This window comes from Rhinatrema bivittatum, chromosome 11, assembly GCF_901001135.1.
Source record: "Rhinatrema bivittatum chromosome 11, aRhiBiv1.1, whole genome shotgun sequence".
NCBI lineage: Eukaryota > Metazoa > Chordata > Amphibia > Gymnophiona > Rhinatrematidae > Rhinatrema > Rhinatrema bivittatum.
Window position 1 is genome coordinate 87,883,154 of NC_042625.1, and position 26,760 is coordinate 87,909,913.

The window sequence follows — 26,760 nt, forward strand, 5'->3', positions numbered from 1 at the left end:
GTCTGCAACTCTCCGGTACCCATAAGTGCTGCTGCTCCCCTGCTAACCAGAGCCAGAATACGGAAGGCCCTTCGACCTGATCTTGGCAGTGCAAGAAATTCACTTTTATCCGGGGTTGCTCTCAATAAGATAAATTCGTAGTATAAAAAAAGTGACAACCATTCAGTGAAACGTGGACCAGACCACACCATCTATACAGAAAGCCAGAACTTGATGGCAAAATGCCCTCAGCCAAGCCCTGGTTCGGGAACAAGGAAGGTTTATGAGAGAAGTAGCCTCGCTCACCTTTAGCGAGACTGAGGCGTATACCCCCCAGCTGCTGGTTGGAAAAGGTATCCTGGTTGCAAACCGTGAGTTCTGCGCACGCCTCCACCAGGTCTTCAGCCCGGAAGCCGTCATACACCATGGTGTGGTTAAAAACGGGGTTCAAGCTCTTCTTAATCACTCTGGTCTTCTGGCGGCTTGACTTGCTGTCATCTGGAAGAATGTAACTGGAAAGCAGAGGGGAGAGGCAGGCAGTTAACCCCCTGGGATTCTGCAAAGCCTGCAGAATGTGCAACCACCACGCACGTCCAGCATAGGAGGCTGGGTCAGAAGCACAAAGCAGCTAAGTGCAATTCAAGAAATGTAGCATTTCAAGTTCGGGACGGTGTGGAGATGGTGGATCCTGCCTGGACTGCGGGGAGGAGGGGAAGAGGTTAGGGTAGCATTTTCCAACCCAATCCCTGGAGTGTAACCTAGGGGGGTTGGGTTTTCAGGCTATCCACAAAGACCATGCATGAGCTATATTTGCATTGGTTGGAGAAGCAGCACATGCAAATAATTATTTAAAAAAAAAAAAAAAACAATTGTAGTCCACACAAGCTAGAGCTTTCATCGTGTAACAGCACAGTATACATAATCTAAAAAAAAAAAAACACTAAATCAGACACCACAATCTCCAATTAATAAGAGAATCACAAATCATGTGCACCATAGCCAAAGACACAACCATCAGATTAACACAAATACAGTCCCAACCTACAGAATACCATAAAAGAAAAGCCTGAGCACAAAACAGTCATCTTACTGCAAAAGAAAACCTTAACCCTCGCTCTGCCCAAAGGTTTGAGCACAAATGCTCTGCTTTCCATTGTTTTCTTAAGTGCAAATGCAGGCTTCTGCTCTCAGCTTGTCCAAGACAGAATTGCAGAGGGACGTCTTCCACATGCATCCGATGCTGGAATTCGGCCAGTCTTTACACATTTCAGCAAAGGTACATCTAGTAAATTTTGCTGCGATGATCAATGTTCTGACTGATTTACAAAAGAGGGATGTCATTGCTCAGAGTCTTATGTGCCAGGGTCATAAGTCTGAATCTTTTATCCACCACTGTGGGGGAAGCCAGCGGAGGGCGAACAAGATTGGAGAAATACGGTCACACACGTTCATTGTGGATCACCTGAAAGCCAGACCAGAGCAGGACCAAGCCTCGAAGCGAGGTGGCACCTGGCCACCTAGAGCTGAGCAGAAGGATACAGATGCAGGCATGCATTCCATCTTTGGGGGTAATATTTACGGAAGGATTTTAAAACCATATACATTTGCTAAGATATTCATTTTCCATTCAACACATAAAAAGTAACAAGCCAATAATCCCTCCTAAATTCTCCAGAGGTGAAGAAAGGACAGCAGGAGGCATGGGGAGCAGAGATTCACAGAGGTCGTAAAACCAGCAACCTCTTCCCCCCACCCATTCTTTTCTGGTTGTCTGCTGAGATCTGAAGCAGGGTTTTCCAGATCCCCACAACAGATCTACATGAGAATCATTTGCATACATTGGAAACCCAGTACATGCAAATTTACCTCATGAATATTCACTATAGATATCCTGAAATCCCCAACTAGCTGTAGGGTCTCCAGGCAGGTTTGGGAAGCCCTGATCAGAGGTCACTTTCCCAAGCTGTTGTTTGGCCAAAATGTCTTTGGGGGGGCATAAGGGTGAAAGGGGTGTGAGTAAAAGGGAAAGCTTTTGTTGGATGCATGAGGATAGGAGAGAGGATTTTGAACAGAATCACTCCTAGCAGATACCTGCAAAATATTTGTGATCTTAACCCCACCTCCCCTCCATCACCCTGGCACACCCACCATGCATCCCCCTTACTCTCTATCGCACTCTCCCTGCTGCCTCCTCCGCCCCAGCATTCTGCATCTCTAACCCCACTAAATCTGCAACTGAGAGAGAGGCTGCATGAGGCTTAACACAGGCTCCTTGTACAGGACTTTAGTGACAATCTTCTAAGTGCACGCCAAAATGTTGGCTCTTAATTCCATCGAGAAGCAGAAAGTGTGATGGACGTTTGTGAATTCCACAGACGCGTTTAATTCACAGGTGTGGCATTGCTTGGAGGAAGAAAGCCCTCTGAGCGGTGGCAGCAGCCGATTCGCTCTCCCTGGGGAAGACCCAAGCATAAGCCGGCTCGCCTGACATTCGCCTTGCCTCAGCCGAGGTGCAAGCGCAGTTAGAGGAGGCATTCCCTTGATGAGAAACGCGAGCCTGTTGTATTGTCATGTCTACGGCTGCTTTTTATTTAGAAGCCTTTCTGTGCCTCCGATGCTAAATGCTTACTCGTTGTGGATTTTCCGAAGAAAGTCTACCTACCCCCACAGAAAGTGGGAGCCAAAGCCCTTTGGTGCATTGTCCACATGGAAGATTTCAGAGAGAAAGTACGTGCAGTCTGAAAATCGACTTCTTTTCAGCCCCTGATCAACATGTCTTCCAGGAACCGTAGACCATGTGATCGATGGGTCCACCATGAGTCAAAGGGGCAATGGAATGGCCAGGAACCAAGCCAGAGCGAAAGAGAGAGCAGAAGACTCCAGCAGGATTTTGAAGATGAGCTGCAAATATATATATATAGATATAGGTTTTTTTTTACAGGGAAAATGTTGGTGCTGAGAGACTGAGGTTTTGTTTTGCAGCGACGGAAGATTCTGCTGCATGACATCACGCCATTCCCCCCTGAGTAACGAGGGTGGGAAGGAGGAGGGTTGGTATTGAGTCCGTAAGGCAAGGATGAGACTGCGCAAACTGGGTGAGCTAAAAGGAGCTTATCGGCCCACAAATGCTGTCTGCAGCTGCTTAGTGCTGCTGGAAAAGAGCACTGAAACCCATCAGAGATCAGGGCTAGGAGAAGCAAGTGCTGAGGGCTTCTAGAACAAGCACGGAGGCCACGAGCATCTGCCAGACAGGCAAGCTGGGACAGGTTCGTAAAGGCACCTTCAAAAAGAGGAAGACAGAATAAAATGAATTCTCCCCAGGAAAGGCTCTGTTTTCTTTCCTCCTTCTGACTGTTGTGGGACAGGGAAAAGGCAGGGAGCTCCTCCTGTTGGCGATGAAGAATCAGTGTGAAGCCTGCAGTCAAGCTGCCGCTTTATTATCAGCAGCATCTGGCGCAGAGCTTCACGGATGGCTGGGAGAAGCAGCATTTTATCCCCGTGTTCCTAATGCCTGCTGCTCCCTCCTCGTGTCAGTGAGCAGCCTTGAAAAGCCAAGCAGATGCGTTGCCAGTGGCTGTCAGACCTCAAGGAGAAATCTCATGGACAGCGCATGTAAATACCATTTTCACCTTGTCTAGGGTTAAAAGCGCCTTCCATCTTACCTTAAAAAAAAACAAAAAAAAAAACAACAACAAAGACAAGGGGGCAGCCTGCACGGAGGGGCAGTTACAACCCTAAAGAGAAGACAAGGGGGCAGCCTGCACGGAGGGGCAGTTACAACCCTAAAGAGAAGACAAGGGGGCAGCCTGCACGGAGGGGCAGTTACAACCCTAAAGAGAAGACAAGGGGGCAGCCTGCACGGAGGGGCAGTTACAACCCTAAAGAGAAGACAAGGGGGCAGCCTGCACGAAGGGGCAGTTACAACCCTAAAGAGAAGACAAAGGGGCAGCCTGCACGGAGGGGCAGTTACAACCCTAAAGAGAAGACAAGGGGGCAGCCTGCACGGAGGGGCAGTTACAACCCTAAAGAGAAGACAAGGAGGCAGCCTGCACGGAGGGGCAGTTACAACCCTAAAGAGAAGACAAGGGGGCAGCCTGCACGAAGGGGCAGTTACAAACCCTAAAGAGAAGACAAGGGGGCAGCCTGCACGGAGGGGCAGTTACAACCCTAAAGAGAAGACAAGGGGGCAGCCTGCACGGAGGGGCAGTTACAACCCTAAAGAGAAGACAAGGAGGCAGCCTGCACGGAGGGGCAGTTACAACCCTAAAGAGAAGACAAGGGGGCAGCCTGCACGGAGGGGCAGTTACAACCCTAAACACCTTGCTGGGCAGATTAGATGGACGATTTTGATCTTTATCTGCCATTGTTTCCAGTGTTACTATAATTACAAAAAAAAAAAAAAAAAATGCTATTTTTATTTTGTAAATGAAGGCATCAGATCCTACTGGATTTATAACCTCATTAGGTACACATGTGAATACATTAGTCCTTATGGAGGGAACTGGTATGTACAAGGCCACATCGTCATTTGGCAAACAAACAGAAGGAAAAATCAAACAGGACAGAAGGAGCTGGGAGGGGCTGCTTAATCTCGACTGAGGAGACTCCAAGCCTCGCTAAGAAGAACTGCTGAGCTGGGGAAACTATCTGGTAACTTGAAGGTTTCTTTTATTATTACTCTTTCTTTATAACTTTTCATATTACACAAGCCAAAATTACCTGGACAATGGAAACATCTGGGGGAGAGGGGTAAAGAGAGAATTCCCCCCAGGTTCTAAACTGAATGAGAAGCACTGGAAGGTGCAGCAAGCATGGAAGGATTTCAACAGCCTGCCACCTGTTTTCCTGACAGTGCTGACCTATTTCTCCAACCAGCGTTCATCCCCGCTGCAGCACCGTGACTATCCCGTCATTGATAGAGCAGTTCCAGGAACTGATGAAGGTGGAGCATGAACTCATCCAATTCTGTCCTGCTGCCTCTCCAGCTGGAGAAATAGGCCAGCAATGAGAAGAGGAATGCGTGTGCCCTACTCTCCTCTCTGGCTGCTGGAGCTGCTTTGCTCCTTTATACTTTTGACCACAGATTCAAAAAAAGATCTTTATCTGTAACAGTATGCTTTGAAGAGAGAAGACCTCGTAAATGACAGCAGATAAAGACCAAAATGGCCCCAGCCAGGCTGTGCAGTTGAGATGAGTCCATATACATCAGCTTCCACTCATCCATGTCTTCTGCCTGACCTCGCAGCCTTCTCTTATCTCCTTTCCAAGCAGGCCCTGATGCAATCATACCACTGCTGTTTAGGGTTGTAACTGCCCCTCCATGCAGATCATCCTAATACGTTCTTAGAGGCCCAATGCAGAGCACCCTAACAGGGTCTCCCTTTCCTGGAATGCATCTCTTCCCCCGCTAGGATCGTCTGAACTCAAGACAGATCCAGCCTTTGAAAGCCCTCCGTAACCCAATTTTCAAGCGTTACCATTTCACGAAGGCATCAACGGTGCCGGTGTGGAGTGGTAGGAGATTCTGAGCTTCTTTCACCCATATGTGGAGCTCGCCAGTGGGAGGCAGACTGACCCCTGAGGCAACAGAAGAAAATCCTCCATTAGAGAAGTGGGAATAGGTAGAGTCTCTCAATCACTCACCAACAACAAATGAGGATAGCATTATTAAGCATTTATTATGCATTCAAATTGATGACAGTTGAGGTCCTCCTCTATGCACTCTGCAGGGGAGTGGATGCATTGATCTCTTAACTACTAGCATACTTCATAGTCCAATGAACTGCTTTCACAAATGGGTTAGGGCCAGTCAGGACATTACTAGGATTTTAGAGTTTTCATACACAAACATATTCCTACAGAAATCTGTTCTCCAATTACTTAAAACATTTCAAGTACTGCAATCACTTGACATAAGCAGCCTTAGCCAGCATGATCAAACAAAAACTAATTTCTAATCCTTTCCAATGGAAGAATTAATTAATGGAATAACAAAGAGGAGTAGTGAAGATGAACTGATGAATGCAACAGGATGGGATAAAAAAACAAATGACTTGTGGAAAAATGGCTCTTATTATGAGAAAAGGATAACAGGATGGAAGGCTTGGCGTGTGGTCTGACCTCAGCAAGGAGAACAGGAAGGGCTTAGGAGCACTGCACTGATGTGTTTGGGTGCTGCAGACGTGACCCCCAGCTAGCTCAGTCTTCCAGTCATTAACTATCAAGAGGAAGCCGGCATCAGCTGTTTAGAGGGCTAGATCAGGGCTTCTCAAACCTGCCTGGAGACCCCACAGCCTGTTGGGTTTTCACGATATCCACAATAAATATGCAAGAGATAAATTTACATATATTGAGTCTCCATGGTATGCATAACAACAACATAAGGCTTGCCATACTGGGTCAGACCAAGTATCTGACCATCAAGCCCAGTATCCTGTCTCCAAAAGTGGCCAATCCAGGTCACAAATACCTGGCAAGTACCCAAACTCTAAGTAGATCCCATGCTACTGATGCTGGCAACAAGCAGTGGCTATTCCCCATTGATTAACAGCAGTTTACGGACTTCTCCAGGAATTTATCCAAACCTTTTTTAAACCCAGCTACACTAACTGCCCTAACCACATCCTCAGGCACCAAATTCCAGAGCTTAATTGTGCATTGAGTGAAAAACAGATTTCTCCAATTTGTTTTAAATGTGCTTCTTGCTAACTTCATGGAGTGCTCCCTAGTCCTTGTATTATCTGAAAGAGTAAATAATCATTTCACATTTACCCACTCAAGTAAACTTCTATCATACCCACCCCCCCCCCCTCCATCTCTTCTCCAAGCTGATAGCCTTTCCTCATAGGGGAGCCATTCCATGCCCTTTATTATTTTGGTCGCCCTTCTCTGTACCTTCTCCAGTGAAACTATATCTTTTTTTGAGATACATTTGCACTGCAAATTTATCTCATGTATATTCATTGTGGATAGCCTGAAAACCCAAGTGGTGGTGAGGTCCCCAGGACAGGTTTGGGAGACCTGGGCTAGATGAACCCCCTTCATGTGCACCAACGAGCAATGAGGCTTCCAGTTCATGGCACCTCATCTTACAGTGCTTGTGGCACTATAGTTTGTTGAGGTTTCATGGGTTTTCTCAGAAGAAATATGATGTACTTTCTTGGGCAATAAAATCAAAATTCCATCAGGAATAAAAAGAACATATTGCTAAAGAAATAATGCATAGAATCTTCCATTAAAAAGGAAACAAGAAAATGCTCGAGAATGGTCACCTTCCAAATCTCACCTTCAGTTCCATTCGGGATAAACTTCAAGGACACGGTGATCGTTCCTCGGCTTCCAATGCCATCAACAGAGACAGGCGTCTGAGGAGAAGACAGAACCTGGGATGAGAAAGGCTTTTATAATGCCAAGTTCTGAACATAAGGTGGCACGCAAACACACGTTGCATGTGGGATCTTCATGGCCGTCTAAATGCTGTGCATACAGCTTCCTGAGTTATTCCATTTACTAAGTTTTTTTCATTTAGATATGTTGGGGGGGGGGGAGGGAGGGGTTTAAGAGTTTCAATATGCATCTGATCTTAGTACATATAAAAATTTGGCAATTTCCTAGCGTGTAGCAGATGGACTCAGGGCCAATGGGTATCGTGTACTCCTGATAGAAGTTGGAGACGGATCAGATTTCAATCTGACGTCAGCCCTAGTACATATACCCCTGCAGGAAGTGCAGTGCTCCAGTATTTTCTGTCTCCATAGCAATTAGGGACGCTCGCACAGCATTAGAGTAATTTTACCAAAGAAAACCAAATTAAGAAGAAATCTTACCTCTACAGATGAGCCCCGCTCTCCTGCGGTGACACCTGCTGGGTCCCTCCCCCAGTTGAGAATTCCCGAGGTGATTTCTGCAATCCCTCGGAGGTAAGCCTCGGTCCGGTGGCCGATCCTCGGTGGGGACCTAGCCTCCGACATCGGGTGAAGCTGAGAGGCAGCGGGTACAACTTAGAGCGCGGTGGTGAAGGAATTTTCCCTCTCCCCCCGCAGCCGGAGACCGCCCGGAACGAGACCGGGAAGCGCCGAGACAAATTAATGTAGAAATCTATTTAAAAGCCTCCGATCCCTGAAGCTCGAGGAGTCGCACAGATCACCAGCCTGCACCAATGCCACCGGGTTGATCTGCCCTAGCAGGGCTAGACCCCGGTCAGATCCGAGGGTCTTCCCACGTGGAGACCCTCCGAGGTGGTCGCCATATTGTCTGCGTGGTCGCCGTCACCATTTTGATCCGTTCGCCGCCCTGTCTGCCGTTCCGATCCGTGCGCACAGAGGTGAGCCGTGCACACAAATACTTTGTGCGCACAATGTCGCGCGCCCAAGTACCGTGTGCACAAGCGACACACATAGCCACATGCTTACTGTGCCGGGCGCATAACTTCGATCTGTGTACACAACAGCACGCACATCTCCCTGAGTGCGCACCAAACCTACGCACATAACTTCGACGCACCGAAGCGCACAACTGTATTTTACGCGCACAAGCCATGGCACCACCGGAAAAGAAGCTCAAGGCTCAGGGCCTTTGCCACATTAGAGCTGCACAGTATGAGCAGGCCACGGCCCTGTATATACAGTGCGAAGAGGCCCTAGGGGATCCAACTCATGGCCCTCCCCAGCCGATACCGGGTTCTAGCCTCTCGAGCAGTACACCGGACCTAGCATTGAATAGCGGGAGCCTCCCTCAAACGGGGCTCCCCAAGGACACGGCGCTCCTTAGTCTAGACCCAGCATCTAACTCCTGGGTGGAATTCTTCAAAGGTCTGCATACCTTCGTCCACATGCAACCGAGGCCTCCTATAATACGGTCACAACCTCCACCAGAGGACCCCAACATCCCGGGACCCTCTATGCCCAGGGAAGTGATTCCAACGCCCAGAAGCCCCACCTTTGGGGACACGGACAACTCTGATGAGGATTCAGAACCCCTGGAGGAAGGGAAACTCCCACCAGGGACAAAGCCCCACCGAACCATGAGACGCTTCTTCACCAAGGACGAGCTTCCAGACCTGGTCACACACAGCTTAAAAGAGCTTGCTATCCCGGGCACAAGTGCCTCGGGGGAACCTAAGACGAACCCCCTACTAGAGGGACTCCGTCAGACCTCCTGCCATTTCCCACTATTACAAGCCATCTAGCAACTAATTGACCTGGAATGGGATGCCCTGGAAACTACTTTCAAAGGGGGACGGGCTCTGGCAGCCATGTACCCTCTGGACCCAGCCACCAAAGATCTCCTGGCATGTCCGAAAGTGGCTGCCATGGTCTGCATGGTCTCGAAGCGCACTACTATCCCGATGGAGGGAGGAGCAGCACTCAAGGATGCTCAAGACAGACGTCTGGAATCTATCCTCAAACAGTCCTTTGACATCCCCGCTATGTCTTTATAGATCGCGGCCTGCTGTGCCATGGTGACACGCACCTGTTTATCACAGACCAGGAATAACACTCCTGGGGAGGCCCTGGAACCAGCAGTATCATTCCTTGCGGACGCCGCTTCTGATCTGGTGCGCACCGCAGCTAGAGGAGTGTCATCCGCCGTGGCAGCCAGACGACAACTCTGGCTCCGAAACTGGTCGGCCGACGCATCTTCCAAAATGAGACACACAAGGATGCCTTTCAAGGGAACACTCCTGTTTGGAAGCGAACTAGAGAAACTAGCCAACAAACTGGGCGAGTCCCCACTGCCACGGCTACCAGAGGACAGGAATAAGAGAAACCAGCGATCCTTCCCCCGAACTTCCAGGGGCAGAGGATCACAGTGCTTCAACCCATATAGAAGCACATATCAAGCGGCCCAACCCGCAGGCCAAAGCCAGTCCTTTCAAACAAGCATAACAAAAGGGGAGCCAGCTCGGGCCCAGGCCCCAGCCGCACACCACAATGAAAATCAGCCGACCCGTCCAAAGGAAGAAGCCATAGGGGGCAGACTTGCCCTATTCTACCAAAGATGGGTCGAGAGAACTTCGGACAAGTGGGTCCTATCCATCATTCGAGAGGGATATTACCTGGATTTCCACCACCTCCCTCCGGACAAGTTTGTGGAATCCCCCTGCCACGACCCTTCCAAGAGGATGGCAGTGGAAGCTACACTGACTAGATTGCTAGCAGAGGCTATAACACCGGTGCCTCCACAACAAATAAATACTGGACATTATTCCATCTATTTTATCATCCAAGAAAGAAGGAATGTTCAGGCCCATCCTGGACCTCAAGGCGGTCAACCGTCACCTGAAGATTCCTCGCTTCCACATGGATACCCTATGCTCTGTAATAAGGGTGATACAACTGGGAGAGTTCCTTACATCCCTGGATCTGTCGGAAGCCTACCTACATATTCCGATCCATCAAAAGCATCAGCATTTTCTACGCTTCTCGATCCTGGACCGTCACTACCAGTTCCGGGCACTACCATTCGGGTTAGCCACTGCACCCCGGATGTTCACCAAGATCATGGTGGTGGTGCAGCAACACTGAGGAAGGAAGGAATCCGCGTGCACTCTTATCTAGACGATTGGCTAATCAGGGCGAGATCCCCAGAGGAAAGCCACCAGGCAACCAACAGAGTCAAAACTCTACTGGAGAGCCTCGGGTGGGTGGTCAACACAAACAAGAGCTGCCTATAGCCCTCCCAAGCTCTAGAATATTTGGGAGTCCGGTTCAACACCAAACAAGACAAAGTCATCCTGACACCGACAAGGAGATCAAAACTGATGACCCAGTTACGAACCCTGTTGAGCGAACTTCGCCCCACAGCATGGGATTACCTACAAGTCCTCAGTCTCATGGCATCCACACTGGAAGTAGTGCCATGGGCACGAGCTCACATGAGACCCCCTACAATGCTCACTTCTATCACGATGGAATCCACTGTCCCAGAACTACACCGTACGTCTTCAGCTCCCGGACAGAGTTCAGGCCCAACTACGATGGTGGCTACAAGAAGGCCATCTGAACCAGGAAATGAGACTATCCTCACCAACCTGGATCCTGCTCACCACGGATGCCAGCCTACGAGGATGGGGAGCACACTGCCAGGAGCTAACCGCCCAAGGGCAATAGAACAAAGAGTCGTCGGGATGGAACATCAATCGCTTAGAAGCCCGGGCAGTCAGACTAGCCTGCCTACAGTTCAGTCACAGACTCAGAGACAAAACGGTTAGAATAATGTCGGACAATGCCACAACAGTGGCCTACATCAACCATCAGGGAGGAACCAGAAGCCAACAGGTGTCTCTGGAAATAGACCTCCTAATGTCATGGGCGGAAGCGAATCTTCAAGAAATCTCAGCTGTCCACATTGCCGGGAAAGACAATGTCGCTGCGGATTACCTCAGCAGAGAAAGTCTAGACCCAGGAGAATGAAAGCTGTCGACCACAGCATTCCAATTGATAGTAAACCGTTGGGGAACACCAACCATGGAGCTCCTGGCAAGCCGGTCCAACGCCCAAGTGCCCAGTTTCTTCAGCCGCAGGTGGGAACCCCCAGTCCCAGGGAATCGATACCCTGGTACAGACCTGGCCACAGGAGACTCTGTTATACACCTTCCCGCCATGGCCCCTATTGGGTGCAATCATCCACAAGATAGAACACCACAGGGGACTAGTACTTCTAGTGGCCCCGGACTGGCCAAGAAGACCGTGGTACGCAGACATGCGAAGACTGCTGACAGGGAGCCCCCTTCCGCTACCTCCACACAGAGACCTGCTCCAACAGGGACCGATCCTCCACGAGGATCCAGCTCGATTCTCTCTTACGGTCTGGCCATTGAGAGGACTCGCCTGAGGAAGAGCATATACTCGGGGGCAGTAATTGACACCCTACTCCGAGCTCGCAAGTTCTCCACATCCCTAACATACATAAGGATTTGGAGAGTATTCAAAGCCTGGTGCGAGGACCGCGACATCATACCATGCTCAGTCAAAATTCCTGTGATTTTGGAATTCCTGCAGAACGGCCTACAGAAGGGATTGTCTCTCAACTCCATCAACTCCATTCTGTAGCATTGTCATGCTACAGAACCAAGAGCGAGAGCGGCAGCATAGCCTCTCACCCGGATGTCTCCCGCTTTCTGAAAGGAGTCAAGCAGATCCGACCACCCCTAAAGTGGCCGGTGCCTCTTTGGAACCTCAACCTGGTCCTAGATTTCCTAGCAGTAACCTCCTCCAGACCTCTCCACAGCCTGTCTCTTCGACTATTAACATTAAAGATAGCCTTCCTGCTGGCAGTCTGTTCGGCCCGTCGTATATCCGAGCTACAAGCGCTGTCCTGCCGGGAGCCGTTCCTCAGACTCACCCCAGGAACCATCCAGTTATGCACAGTTCTGTCATTTCTCCCCAAAGTGGTGTCTCACTTCCATCTCAACCAAACCATCTCGCTACCATCAACAGATGAGCATAAGAATTCGGAAGAGGCTCGAAGTCTACGCTATCTCAACGTCAGCAGACTCCTAGTCAGATACCTGGAAAGGTCGGAATCCGTACGAAAGACGGACCATCTATTCATCCTTCACAGCAGGAAGAAGCAAGGGGAAGCGGCCTCACGAGCAACTATAGCCCGCTGGATCAAAGAAGTCATCAAGGTGGCCTATGTAGAAGCAGGCAAGCCATCGCCTTCACAAGTCAAGGCCCATTCTACTAGAGCCCAGGCAGGGTCCTGGGCGGAAACCAAGATGCTGTCACCCGCCGAGATCTGCAGGGCAGCTACATAATCCTCCATCCACACCTTCTCCAGGTTTTACCGCCTGGATGTTCAGGCTCAGGAGGACACAGCATTTGCAAGGGCAGTACTAAGTGGGTCACGGGCAGCCTCCCACCCAGTTCAGGAGTAGCTTTTATACATCTCAGTGGTCCTGAGTCCATCTGCTACACGCAAGGAAATGGAGAAATTACTTACCTGATAATTTTGTTTTCCTTAGTGTAGACAGATGGACTCAGCATCCCACCCACGGCTGCCATTACTCATGGAATTCTCGAGTGACATCCCCGAGAGCGAGTGATTCACGGGTAAGCCATGCTTTCCTTCAGCTAGGACACCCATCCTACCGAGTGTCGAGGTTTCTCGGTTGAGGGTTCTGGTGGTCTCCAGCTATAACCAATTCAACCGATTCAAATTAATTAAGTTAACCAAGTTATAAAGTTAATCAAGTTATTCAAATTATTCAGTCAGGAGAATACTGAAGAGCTGCACTTCCTGCAGGGGTATATGTACTAGGGCTGACATCAGATTGAAATCTGATCCATCTCCAACTATTATCAGGAGTACACTATACCCATTGGTCCTGAGTCCATCTGCCTACACTAAGGAAAATGAAATTATCAGGTAAGTAATTTTTCTATTTACAGAGTTATAATCCTAATTGAAAAGTTTTAATAGATTCCAAGAGGAGCCCGTCATTACTTTTTATTGGGCCAAGATAAGAATTATCCAGTGTGATTTCCTCCAGGTCACCGACTTGGAACCTTTCTCATCTTGCTTTCTTTTCCCCGTTGCAGCTGGAATGGAAAGTGGAGGTTGTTGCTGGCCCTGACATGGTAATTACTACTCGAATCTAAACAGTAATGATGTATATGAGATCTGATTCCACACCAGATAGGCTGCATATGAATTTAGTGAAAAATGCTTGTAGAAATAAGCAATGTTTGTCGAGAGAGCTGTTAGGAAATCAGAAAAAGGTTGGAATCAGTAGATATCTGGTGGTCGTTCAACCTTACAATGATGTATATGAGTGTTAGATATGGTTAACATAAGAGAAGGTTAAGTTCGGCAAGTAATGAGATGAAAGAGATGATGGAAAAGGATCTAATAAGGCATAGAATGGAGAACAGTGCAGAGGCTACACCTCTACATCAGAGCTCACCCTTGGCTGTAGGTTAAACCAGGAAGGTTGCGTTTGGGTCCAGTCCCAAGTGCTCAGCCCAATCTCCACCTCACCGAGAAACAAGTTCCTTCCTAAAGAGTCATGATGCCAGACTGACAGATTGAGGAATCTGCTATGAAGCTCTGACTTTTCTATCTTGTACTGTAAGGATTGAATGAAAAAAATTCTCTGTGAAGCCAGACTAGTTTGTTGATGGTGAAGAAAACCCAGAAAGATTAAACAGCTTTGGTTTGTGTTAATGCTAAAACTATGCCAAAGGTTAGTTAGTATGTCAAAGGTCAATATTGATTTGTTTCTGTCTTCTGGATTCAATTTACAAGAAATCATGACTTATAAGAATGCAATCTTAGTATATGAGATAACATTTTCTAACAGTTTAATATTTAAATTGTATGTAAACTAAGAAACTCATTGCTGTGTAAGTTTACCTGAGGTGACATATTTAACTGACTGTAACAAGCTTGGGAACTCTGAGCTGGAGTTTATTCTGGATTGTTTGATAAGCACTGCTTCTTATAAGATATCTTATAATAAAAAAACTAAAGATTTTTCTCTTACTGGCTGTTGGTATTCAGTGTTTGCTAGTGCCCCCAACAGTACTTTATCACAGGGGAAATCAGAAACAAACAATTCAGAGTCCTCATGATCAGCAGCAGCAGATGAAACAATAATGCAAAATGCTACTTGACTATTTTATATTTTCTTCAGTAAAAGATGGTAATGGTAATCTTTATTTACTATACTGATTTCGAATACATTTTCAAACTGGTTTACAATAAAAAGATATTGAATGAAACTTATTTATCTAAAATTATAATTAAAAAAAAGACAAAAAAATTAACATTAACATTATTAACAAAATGTAAATTAAAATCATAATTAAGTAGGCAAAACTTTCAGCACAGTCAAAACAAAAAAATATCAAGAAAAAGTAATTGGTCAAAACTATAAGTCCAGAAAATGAAGAAATATGGATGGAAAACTTTGTAAACATCCAGGCTTTAATTAATTTTCTGAATTTTAAGAACTTTAACACATCAAGATTTCTCTACCACTCAGCATTTTGTTGCATGCTTTCAATAGCTAAAATTCAGTCCTGCCACCTTTGATTTTTTTTCTTCTTTTAAAAAGGCTGAGTAAGAGCCGCCAAGTGCAACATCACATCGGGGTAAAGAGCACAGCGATTCGGTTAGGTGTGGCGCACCAGGCAGCAGCAGTGCAGTACGACGCTGCCCGTGCTTGCAGGAGGAGACAAAATGCATGCCTTTTCATGGAGCCCTTGGAAGGACCCTGCACTCCCCTGTCTCAGCAGCGGTCGCTCCCTGAAATCTGATTGGGGGTGGGGGTAGATCCACCTCTTCCAGATCTGGATGTTCACTCCCTCTCGCGCCAAGAAGTCAATGCATTTCATGTCACGCCTATTAACGCTGTTCGATGTTACATTTATTACTATTTAATATTTACGTTCTATTGTTCAGATGCCTTGTTTAAGGTAACGCCTTAGCCGCGACTGTTTTGTTATAATGGAAACCGACACGATTTGATATTTGTATCAAGAATGTCGGTATATAAAAAGTCTAAATAAATAAATAAATTTCCCTCACCTTGAGAGTTTCATTGAAGAGAGGGTTCAGGCACCTTTTCTTAACCGCTGTCTTGCGCTTACTTTGAGAAGACTTATCAGGAAGGAGATAGGTCTTCACATAGCTAGTGAAAGAGAGAGAAAAAAAGGTTAGCATTAGATAATGTCACTTGCAGCTTCTAGGTTTGCCTTGTGCATATCTTTTCCTGCTCAGTTGCCTGTAGCTGCATCTCACGGATTCCCCCACAGGGATAACTGATGTTAGCATGAGCAGCACAGCAGATTCCTAATGGTTTATCGCCAACAAACATTATTCCTTGCTTCTGGTGAGGGAGCTGACAGTCCAATGCCTGGAGTCACCCCTTTGAGGAACCCCTTCCTGTCCTCCTGGAAGGAAGGGAACAGAAAGACCCTTCTGGAGTTCCCCCAATGTACTCACGGGTCTGCTCTGTGCTTCTTGGCCTCAGCCAGGTCCCTGCACTGGATGATGACCACATGCAGCTCCTTCTTCCTGGTGTCATACTGTAGAGAGAACTGGATGCAGCCCTTGACCTCCACATTCCCAATGTCTCCATCACTGTACAGGCTCATAATGCTCCCACTGAGCTGCATTCAGGAGACCAACACATGCATTAGAGGAGAGAAGCTAAGAGAAGTCTAAGGGCAAGGAGGGAGAGAGACGCTTACAGACACTCACATTGGAAAAGTAGGATGAGAAGCTCGGGCAAACAGAGAGCATGGAGGTTCAGAGAGATGGGGTAAATATTCCATTATCCATGGCTCCATTTAAGAAAGACACAAACTAGGGTTAACTGGAGGCTTTCAGTTTTCCTTCCCTGCCAAACACTCCCAGCACCGCACCACATCCTTCCCAATATACTAAAAGTAACACAGGCACAACCTCCCGCTGTCTCTTCCATCTACCCTCAACATTTCACACTCACATCGTCTGGATACCCTTCCGCTTTTTAAGCCTCTCCAGCTCCAATCCCATCGCCTCCTAACCATTCTCCTTTATCCCCACCCCCACCCCAGGATGTTCACATAAAGGCACCCTCCCGCTAACGGTCCTTTCCACCTCCAATCCTTTATTTCCACCCCCTGGTAGTAGCTACAATCACTTTTCTACTCCTCCCACACACTACATGCTGCTGCCACCTCTTGCCTCCCTGCCTTTACTAGCGGTATCACCCTTCTGGGGGCAGCCTCCAGATGTTTGGCGCTAGCTGTGTACCGTGGACGAGCTGAGGCTTGACACGGAAGAGCTGTTGATAAGCAGAGCATGGCGGGGGATCGGGGCGCTGATGACGGCACTCTCTTCGTGGCCATTCTCCAGTTCATTGTGGTTCTGGGATGCAGGGAAATAAAAAACGCGGCACAGGTGGAATGTGAGTGCGCGCCCTAAAAGCAGACACCAGGCAAATAGGCGTCGCTAAAGTCAGTCATAAAAAAGGACGCAAGCAAGTCAGACACATGCCCCAATTATGTACGAGGGGATAGGCCCCCCACACACAGACAGTTAAGGGCATTTTACCATACTGGTGCAGGAATTTTATCTTGAGCAGGCCTTCAAATACTGACAAATGGCCAGCACGTAGCACAAAGGCCCCGTGGCACAGTGAAAGTACTTTCACAAGGCGCAGATGATCTTATTTACATTAGCATGGAGTGGGGGAGGGGAGAAGTACAGGAACAACATCCTATTATGTTCCTACTTGGTTTTCATCACATTGCAGGCAGCTTTCCAGAGCAAGGCCCTAATCTCACACTATTCTCAGTTATCGCCATAACCCGCAGACATGTGTGCAGTGATTTATCTGCTTTTCTATTTACCAACTGTAAAGTGGCCACGTGCTGCAGAGACAGCCAAACTGAGCTCCTGGACAAACGGCAACCATTTCAGGGATGAACTGCCTGGGGCATTATTTCTGTTCCTACTAAAGAGTTAACAGTGAATTAGGATGTCCTCTTATAATGCAACAAGCTGATGCATGGTACACCTGGTAATGCCAGCCCTTTACCCCACAGGGGAGAGACTAGGTGAAGGGGGGGGGGGCGGAGATTCATTAGCATTTGGGGGGGAAAGCCTGACTACTAGGCAGAGACATCACCCAGCCCGAGGGTGGGGCCGCCTTGTGCCACATGCAAGTCCCTGCCCCCCCCCCCCTACCTGAACAGTGACGGCCATAGGCGATAAAACAATCTCCTCCATATCCGACTCCCCGGGATCTCCCGTGACCTGGGTCCGAACGCCATTGCTGACCTCTGCATCTGGAAAACAGAAAACAAGGGGCACGCGTTTCGTCTCGGCAGGGCTGAGGTCTTGCCCAATCGCAACAGTAATATCAGGAAGAGCGAAGCGCCTTCGGCCCCCAATGCTTTGCAAGTCTGTAATTCAGAAACATGCAGCCAGCTCCAGGGAGGCTGCCCTGGCAGCACAGTTGTTGGCACCAAGGCTGCAGACCATTTCCAAGGAGAGTGGAGATGAAATGCAATTGCTGTGATTATTATTATTACTGAAAGCAGAAAGGGAGCACCCTGCTAACCCAGCAAAAATCAAATTTACTGAAAGAAAACCAAAATAGTTGGGTACAGTTGCTACTTTCAGTAGGCTAATGAGTTACTTTGTAATGCAAACTGAAGTGCTTTCCTCAGGCAATGTGTAATCACCCTAACACATAACCAGCTCTACCCACCTCCTTTGCATTGCATTAATATTAATATCGGTAAGGAGATGCACATAGAGACAAAGCAACTTGACCAAGGCTGCAGAAAGATTTGCTGAGGGTGGGATATGCACCTGTGACCAGGGAGTTGTCGTCACTCAAAGTTCAATATTTTCACCATTAGACCATGCTTGAAGCTACTTTGTTTATAACGTCACAGATTTAGGGCCTGATTTCTCTGAGGCACAAAGCACTGGAGGCCAGGGCAGTGCTAATGTAGGATGATGGAGATAAAGTCCCCACGCAGTCATCCCTCATGCATGTAACCCCCTTCCTTCCCCCTACTTTGCAAAAGGGTGCCGGAGCAAAGTGTGTATCCCGTTCATCTTGCATCCACCCCGAGATGTGCTTAACCCATCCAATCCGTGCAGGCCGTGCCTCCAACAGCCCAAGATGGAGCACTCAGATTGAGAAAAAGGGACAGATGCTGGCTCGCTGCTGAGGTGCACAGGTCTGAGGAGTCAGAAGGACTCCCGGGAACCACAGTGCATCCTGGAGAAGATCACCGTGCCTGAGCGCACGTCGGTCTATTCACCACACTGGACCTGGAGAAAAAAACAAAGCGCCCAAGTCTGACGAATGCCTCTGTGAAGCTCTGGAGATGGAGGCCGCCTCTGGTTTCTAGGCTGTTCACCCAGCTGGGGGAGATGGGATGAGGGAGACTGGGCTGACCCTCAGGAGACCGCAGGGAACACTGACCTGATTTATCACCGGAACCTTTTTCCAAGGAGTCATCGCCGGTATCCTGTAGGCAGATAGAATAGGAGACAAGAAACAGATATTTGTGTCGGTCACTGCCCGCCAAGCGGGAAACCTATAACTCCCAATTCCTTTTAAATAGTTTAGCAATGCCTCCTCAAGCAATTGCAGGGGTAACTTATTTCATAACTTGGGCATCTGCCTGTACAGGTTTCCTCTGGTTTTAATCTTGATCCATTTCCAGCTTTGCCCCTCATGGAGACGGCCATACAATGGTATTGTCGACATCCTGCCTAACCTGCACCAGTCATCCCCACTGGCTTACAGTTGTCCTTCCAGAGCTGGGAGATCTGAGGACACTGGGCAGGGCTTTTGGCTGAATCTAGCCCTGAAAACTTTGCCAGTTAGATTTAGGCCCATTATTTGTGCAACAGAGGTAGAACGGCTTAAATGGAAGCCGTTTGCACCGGCTTTTAAAGCTGCCCCTGGAGGTGCCTCTCTGTAGCCCAGCTATCTTTGGCTGCCTTGTGAAATGAGGTGGTTACATTTACTTGGTCAGCAAGTGGGGAATTTATTTTTACAGCTCCCAAAGTTTACCCCTTTGAAAGCTGACCCATTTACTATAGAAATTTAAAAATCAGCAGCCGCCGTGGGACGGCTCCATAGGTCACCGATCTTGGAACAGGAGAGGCAGCCTCATGGAGGGAGCCCGGTGCAGGGCAGTCTTCGCCTACAAACAGGATTTCTTTTTTATGATAGGAAGAGTAATTTTTATAATGATGACTTTAAATCACGAATGTCAGTGCTGAACCGACCTGGAACGCGAGGGGCTGCGGTGTTGGAGGCGCTGCGTCTTCGGGGACCCTGCAAGAGAGAGGCGGTGATTAGTCTTCGCTGACACGGCAGGGCGGTCATAAGATCCTTTGCATTCTTCCAAGGAGCCGGCGTTCACCCCGTCTATTAATAGGAGGAAGGGAAGGGGAGGACGCCACCATGCGAGAAGGGAACAAACAGAGTCTGAATCCAGCATTAGGTACATTTGCATTTGCCTCCCACCTTTCTTCCAAGCAGGATCCCGACAGGCGTGTGCAGCAGATCTGGGACTGACAGCTTGCATATTCTTATGCATTTGGGGTTCCCCCCTCCCCTGGGTTTCCTGGCAGTTTCCTTCTGCTGGTTTGACTTTCAGCTCAATGAAAAACGGGTCTGTATTGGTTTACAGTGCCCAGCTGCTCCAGCTTCCCCTCCACAGAGCTTTCATGCCAGGGATTACAAACCCTGGCTCCTTCCAGAACCTGGCTAACATGGACCCTAAGTCTGGCCAAGACTTAGGGTCCCCCTGCACTGCCTCCGCAGCACCCCCCAGCCCCAGCCCAAGAGCTGAACCCATCTCCTGCAAGGCAGGACACCTGGCCCCCAGCAGCAAGTTAGGGGAGATATCCCTGCAGGAATCCGAGTATGCAGGAGGGGTCCTGTACACACACACACACATCCCACATAGGATCAAGATTATTATTGAATTACCGTGTCCAAACTGAAGATAAATAAATCTATCCAAAGTCCTCCTGGGAGGGATTACAACTCAAACCTTAGGCGTTCTCCTGCCTCTCTATTCAGTCCTCCGCTTCCAAGCACTGGACTGAATAGTATCTCTTCCCCAGCAGACATTATACTGTCAGAGAACCAAAGGGAGAACCCAGGATGCCATCATAGGGAGAAGCCCACCCCACAGTCAAACAGAACATTCCAGACACACGAGGCAACCTCTTACGCCTTCACCAGACGGCCTTGCGCTGCGCAGATACAACCAGCCCTCAGCGTCCAGGCAGACACCCGAACGTGACGGAGAGGTCTTTACCAACACGCCTTGGAGTCCGTGCCCTGGGAAACCATTTTTAACCTACTAAGAGGTATTTGGGGGCTGTGTCACCCCTGCATTCAGATGAACACAGAAGCAGTCACCGACTTCTTACACAGCAAAGAACTGGGAAGGCAGGAGTAAGTCACGGCGGCAGATCCTGGGAGCTGCTAACTGAATACCATCAGGAATGCGAGGGGCGGGCAGTCTGCAGTCTCCAGCCCTAGAAACCAACTCACCTGTCATCTACATCAGAGCTATCAATCACCGCAGCTGCCTCCTCCTCCTCCTCGGCCGGCTCACCAATCACGTCCAGCTCATCTGGCCAGAGGTTTGGCTCCTGTGCACCTGAAAAAGGTGAAGGAAGCTCAGAGGCCCAGATGTACCATACAGGAAAAGGGAGAATATGATGGGCAAGGCAGTGGAAGAGCTGAGTGAGCAAATAGAAGCTGCAGGCATGTCCATATAGAGAGGGGACAGTGGGGAGACAAGAGAGAATCACTACAGTTATCTCTGCAAGCAATTTTTTTTTAAATAAAATCACTTGACAGTTCAACAAGAGCCATGAAATTCCACTTTTTAATTCTGATTTTTGTATCATTCCTGAGAAGAAATGATTACCGAAAAATAGTCTTATTTAGCTGCACGCATCCTTCTGAATCTAGGCACAGCGTGTCTTGTACTGCTAATCTCCTCTTCAGGAATCCGTGCGGATATCATGCCCATACACAGGGAAGGTAATTTTCAAAAGCCAGTTACCTGGGAAAAAAGCAGTTTGGGGAATTTTCCACCCTTCATGCAGCTACAAGTACACGCACTATTCGGCATGGCGTGCCCCTTGCCAACTTCATACTCTTACATGTAAAGCTTGAATAAAGTACAGAAAAATGAAGAGCAGATCTGCATCAGAGCTCGTGCAGGTGTCACACACAAAGCACGACTACAGCACGGAGAGCTGAAGCGCAGAGCTATATCAGAGCCCCATGCAGGTGTCAGACTGGTACACAGAGTAAGAATACAGCATGGACGACTGTAGAGTGGATCTGCAGCAGAGTCCCACACAGGCTTCAATGAGTCCTGTACACGAACACTGCTGCTTTAAAATGAAGAGCATTTTACCTTCAAAAGGCATTTGTTGCTGCCCTCAATCTGACATTGAGAAATGGGAATGTAAATTAGGCCACTTGGAACCTGATTAATGCTTTCAAATGTGATAAAGGCACAAACAGCAGCAGGAATTTAGCAATGTAAGAAATGTATGCAAATAGAGGGCGGGGTTAAATTAAAATGCCCCTCTGGAGATAAGTCACTTTGTTCAGCTGAGACCTAAGACCTGCACAATGCAGAAGAAATGGCTTTAGATCTGTAGCGCAGACTGCCTGGGAGCTGTGAAACCGGAAAACCCAGCTGTATCCCAAAGTGCAGCTCCTTCTTCGGAGAGCAAATATTACCAACAAGAGAACGCCTGAACCCTCCCAACAGAGAGCGACCGACACAAGGAGCCAGAGGGCACAAAATCCATTTCCACACGTTCATCTATTTACCTTTAGGCCTTTTCTTTCTGCGAATCGAGGCCCGAATAATATCCGATGCAAACTGCTGGTCTCTGTGTCGTTTGGCCCGGACATCAGAAAACCAGTCTCCAGTCAGCACCTTCAGCCTGCCCGGGTCCAAGATGCTCTGCCGCAGTCTCCTGTGTGGATGGACCATCAATATTACAGCTATTATACGAGGTTGCACTCCCCACCCTCCACCCCCCAAATCCATTGTGGGACATCAGATAAGGTCTCTCAGGCAGGCTCAACGGGATTTTCCACCAAGATATCCACGGCGGGGAGGTCTTCGGATCAGTGTGAATGGTGCACCTGCACTATTGCCCTGCCTCAGCCTAAAGTCATCCCTGATCCTGCAGCTGCACAACCCAAACCGCTTAATCCTTGCATTGTAACACCCCAGGATTTATACTTTTTTTTGGGGGGGGGGGGCAGCGGAGGGAGGTAATATCGTGCATAGGTTATCCTGCAAATATGCACCTAAATTATGCCCATTTTCAAAGAAGATCTACGAGTGTAAATGCACTTTGGAAATTATCCCAGCACCCCATTACACCGACTGTGACATGCACTGATGATTCTTCAAATTCTACACGCTCACTTTTGAAAAGGCAATAGGATGCGCTAAGTGCAAGCCTCTCCCCACCACCGGGAATGCCTCCGCTCAGTCTGAGTACACATATGTGCATGCATGACACCCACGTGTAAGTTTACCAGACGGGCAGTTTATAAAATGGAGAATTGCCTTTGAAGATTCCTCTGCTAAAGGAAGCTCCAGTTAGAAAATATTAGTTCGGGTATATTAATGAAACCATCCCCCTTTTTCCCAGTGAGAACATTCTGCATGGAGGGTCTGTGGTACTGTAACGGTTAGAGGAAGTGAGTGGACAGGATGGATGATCATTCCTATGCACAGTACAAAGCCGAGGTCTTTGGGAAGCACCAAACACCCTTCCTCGTCTCTTTCCTGAGATGCAGGTGCCCTTTCCTTGGTTACCCCCTGTTTCTCTCGGGGTTTCCAGAGAATTTATCCTCTGTACTCTGGCACCTGGGGGCAGCTAACATTTCCCTTCCCCTGCCTACTCCTCAGGATTCCCCGTGGAAGGCAGGATCCAGTGTATAAAGCAGATGTAGGAGGAAGGATCCTTGTACTTATCTTCCTACAGTGCTTCAAATATTTAATTCATACAACATAAATAAATAAATAAATACATTTTAAACCCTTTTCCAGAAAATCACAGTAAGCATGGTGTCCTATACCCGTCTGCTTAGAGGAGAAAGTATTAACAGGAAGCAGCGCATCAGGGGATGGATATTTCAGACAAGACAGCAGGTGTGTAATGTCAAGCCACCACGAATACAATAAGGGCATAGGGGGTAGATAAAATCGCCAAAGCAGTCAGGTAGAAAGAAGTTTTGTACGCCTCATGAATATTGAAAGATGCTACACCTTAGGACTCAAATATTGGCTGGACAGTTTTTCACCCCTGCAGAGAGAGAGAAACCAAAACTCATGCCTCTCACCGGATACGACCTTCATCCTTTTGCCTCAGCTGGGCGTCCCTCATCAGGACTTCAGCGATGGCATTCTGCTCCTCCTCTGTCAGGAAGCTGAGGTCCAGCAACGCAGCTGCATCTGTGTCCTGCGACATCACAGGATCAGGGACATTGGGGCAGCAGGGGGTCCGAGCAGCTCCCTCGCTCAGCGGAGATGCTTAATTAGAGAAGTGTCCCACGAGCTCAGTCCTGGGCGAGTCTGCGGAAGTACAAGTTGCCCGGCAGCCCCCGGAGAGCAGTGGAGAATCTGTGGAAGCCTCAAGCAGGGCACAAGAATAGCCTGGGTTACTCGATCCCGAGTCGTTCCATGCCTGGGGAGAATGGGCAGGTGAGTAGCAGCTATCGCTTTACCCTCGGTGGGGGTGGGAAGGGAGATGAGGCAAATGAAGGTTTTATATGCAAGCCAGGAATTCAGCTCCCTGATTGTATTTCCACAAGACCACATTGGTCAATGTCCAGGATGGGAAGGTTTCTTCAGCTGATGCTGACAGATGCAGGCATCCTTCGGTCTAGCTGGAAGGTAGGGTACCCTAGAAAAAGAAGAAGATGAGCCGTTGAAATATGCATCTCACCTACATGAGTGTCAGGCTTTCCATAAGAAAGGAATCCTACAGGGAGGTTCTGGTTCTGGTGCGAGGCCTGAGGAAGTCCTCCCAATCATTTTCCTGGGCAAAGAGACTGCTCTAGAACTGAAAGCAGAAATTCAGAGCTGAATAGATGCTTTTAGGGGGGTGGGAGGCCGGGGGCAGCAGAAAGCTCCAGGAAGAAAGGAATAGTGAGGTGAGGATGGCCTGGGATTTTGGATACAGCAGAACTTTTCATTATTACTCTAATGTGATTACAAGGAAATAAATGAGTCATTAATTAGCCCTAAAATGTCTTATTTTGGAACAGTAGACAAGGAGTCCGAGGCGCTCAATAGATTATTGCAACGGGCGCTCAATACGAGCGTCCAGGGTTTTTTTTCTGTTATAATTCACTTCAGCAGCCTCAGGAAAATATTAGGTGCCCCTTGCTATGGAAGTCCAATAAGAAAAGTGAGTTTCTTTTAATGAAATCAGAATATACATTTAGTTTTCTCCACCTAAAGCAGTAAATTAAAGTGACACAACGGTATTAAGAAGGAGGGACACGCATTGCAACACAGAAATCCTATTTCTTTTCTTTTTTTTTTGTGAGCCCTTGACTGAGAGTTGATTTTACTCCACCTCCGGGGCTGGAGTTAAATTTGCCGCATTAAAATGTGTGCGGTGGGTGCCCAGCGCTTTCCTGGATGGGGGGGGAGGGTAATAACTATTGCCCTCATCTACATGGAACATACGTCTGATGGGCGCGCTATCACATTCGCATTTGTTAGGGTGTGCGTTTTGGACGCGCTAATCTCCCTACTGCATCGGGCGCTAGTCTAGTGCATCCAAAACGTGCCCTCCAACAACACATAAAATCGGGTGCTAGGCTGGGCGCACCTTATTGAATCGGCCCCTGAGTGAGAGAGCATTCTGGGTTGCTCTGTGTGCTGTGGATTCAGGGTAGAGGGAACAGTCTTCCCCTTCCCCCAGTCCAAAACGATCATATTACGCTGCATTATTATTATTATTATCATTGTCTTTGCTACCTTTGTGCATTATCTCCGCTGTATTGCTGTTTTAAACACAACTAAGCACACATAATAATTACCCTGGAAGCTACAGTCGTACTGATTCAAGGTGCAAGTGTGGATTAGGGTTTTGCATAGCCCATACTGTCAGAAAAGGAGACTGCAGGATACCGGCCTTGTGTCTTGGCGTGGCGGATCTCACCAGTGGGAGTTATCCAGGGGACGCTGGCCCTTTGGGTCTTTACCACACCCACACACAGACCCCCAAGTAGGTGCAACAGAGGAAGATCAGGCAAGCCAGTGATGTATGCAAAAGCCTCAAGGAAAATGCCTAGATAAGATTGATTAAATGTATTTTCAGATTTAACCCGAGTGAGAGGGGAGATGGAGAAGTGTGGTGGGAGAGGTTTGGCTCCCGAAGGGTGAGGGAAGGCAAAGGCCCAGCTCATACTGACTACACTGTCAAAATCTGTTCAGCTTGTTTATGGATCATATTCAAAACATAACACCTTGGGGGTTTGTTCTATGAACCCCTAAAAGGTGTAAAATAAAGATAAAATTAGACCTATTATATACCCATCAGTGATGTGATAGATGTTTCTAAGGTTCAGGACATCCAGTTTCTAGAAATCCAGATTTTAGGGATTGATACAACAAGGCATGGACTACCACACACAGGCACTAACCCCTGCACTTCCTCCAAGCCCCTGCTGCATGCACCAGCGGACAGGTTGCTGAAGGTTAGATGACGCTTGGGTTTGACAATTTTTATGTGCTTATGTTCTTACCTGAATCAATCTCATGCACAAGAAAGGAGGGAAAAGATGGTGGAGGAGACTGGCAGGGCAGATTGAGCAGGGCTACTGAAATGGTACAGGGGCTTGCAGTATAACCCTACACACAGAAGGGCCAATGCAATATAACGTGCTCAGCCAGGCACACAGCTTAAAGCACAGCTGGATGCTAGAATAACTCCAGCTGCAATAAGGAGATTAGCGCATCCAAAATGTGCGAAATAAGCCCGTAGCCAATAGCGCTCATCACATGCAAATGCCATGTAGATAAGGTTATTGCCCCCGATGCAAAAAAAAAAAAACCCCAGCATCCATCAACACGAGCGCCCGTTTTACCGCGCGCTTTTATTGCATCGGCCCCAGAGGGCACTCGCTGGAGGAAAGGGGAGAGGATAGAAACATTCAAATATTTAGCAAGCTTCAACAAAGTTCAAGGTGATGTCATTTTCCATAAGAAAAAGAAATTCAAGGACAAGAAATCGTGC

General features: G+C 48.1%; 1 protein-coding gene across 2 annotated transcripts in view; it reads right to left on the reverse strand.

Annotated features, from left to right (window-relative positions):
- Window positions 1–26,760, reverse strand: part of SYTL1 (synaptotagmin like 1) — a 43,208-nt gene that overhangs the window by 3,346 nt on the left and 13,102 nt on the right. For both annotated transcript variants that reach the window (XM_029619507.1, XM_029619508.1), the window contains exons 2-14: window positions 23,852–24,414; window positions 22,319–22,467; window positions 21,014–21,122; window positions 19,732–19,780; window positions 18,917–18,962; window positions 17,662–17,762; window positions 16,726–16,839; window positions 15,931–16,097; window positions 15,514–15,616; window positions 13,889–14,050; window positions 7,265–7,343; window positions 5,457–5,556; window positions 286–491 (exon numbers count right to left, since the gene is read on the reverse strand). In XM_029619507.1, the coding sequence (XP_029475367.1) occupies window positions 286–491; window positions 5,457–5,556; window positions 7,265–7,343; window positions 13,889–14,050; window positions 15,514–15,616; window positions 15,931–16,097; window positions 16,726–16,839; window positions 17,662–17,762; window positions 18,917–18,962; window positions 19,732–19,780; window positions 21,014–21,122; window positions 22,319–22,467; window positions 23,852–23,979 (1,513 nt within the window). In that variant the 5' untranslated portion in view covers window positions 23,980–24,414. The remainder of the gene's footprint in view (window positions 1–285; window positions 492–5,456; window positions 5,557–7,264; window positions 7,344–13,888; window positions 14,051–15,513; window positions 15,617–15,930; window positions 16,098–16,725; window positions 16,840–17,661; window positions 17,763–18,916; window positions 18,963–19,731; window positions 19,781–21,013; window positions 21,123–22,318; window positions 22,468–23,851; window positions 24,415–26,760) is intronic.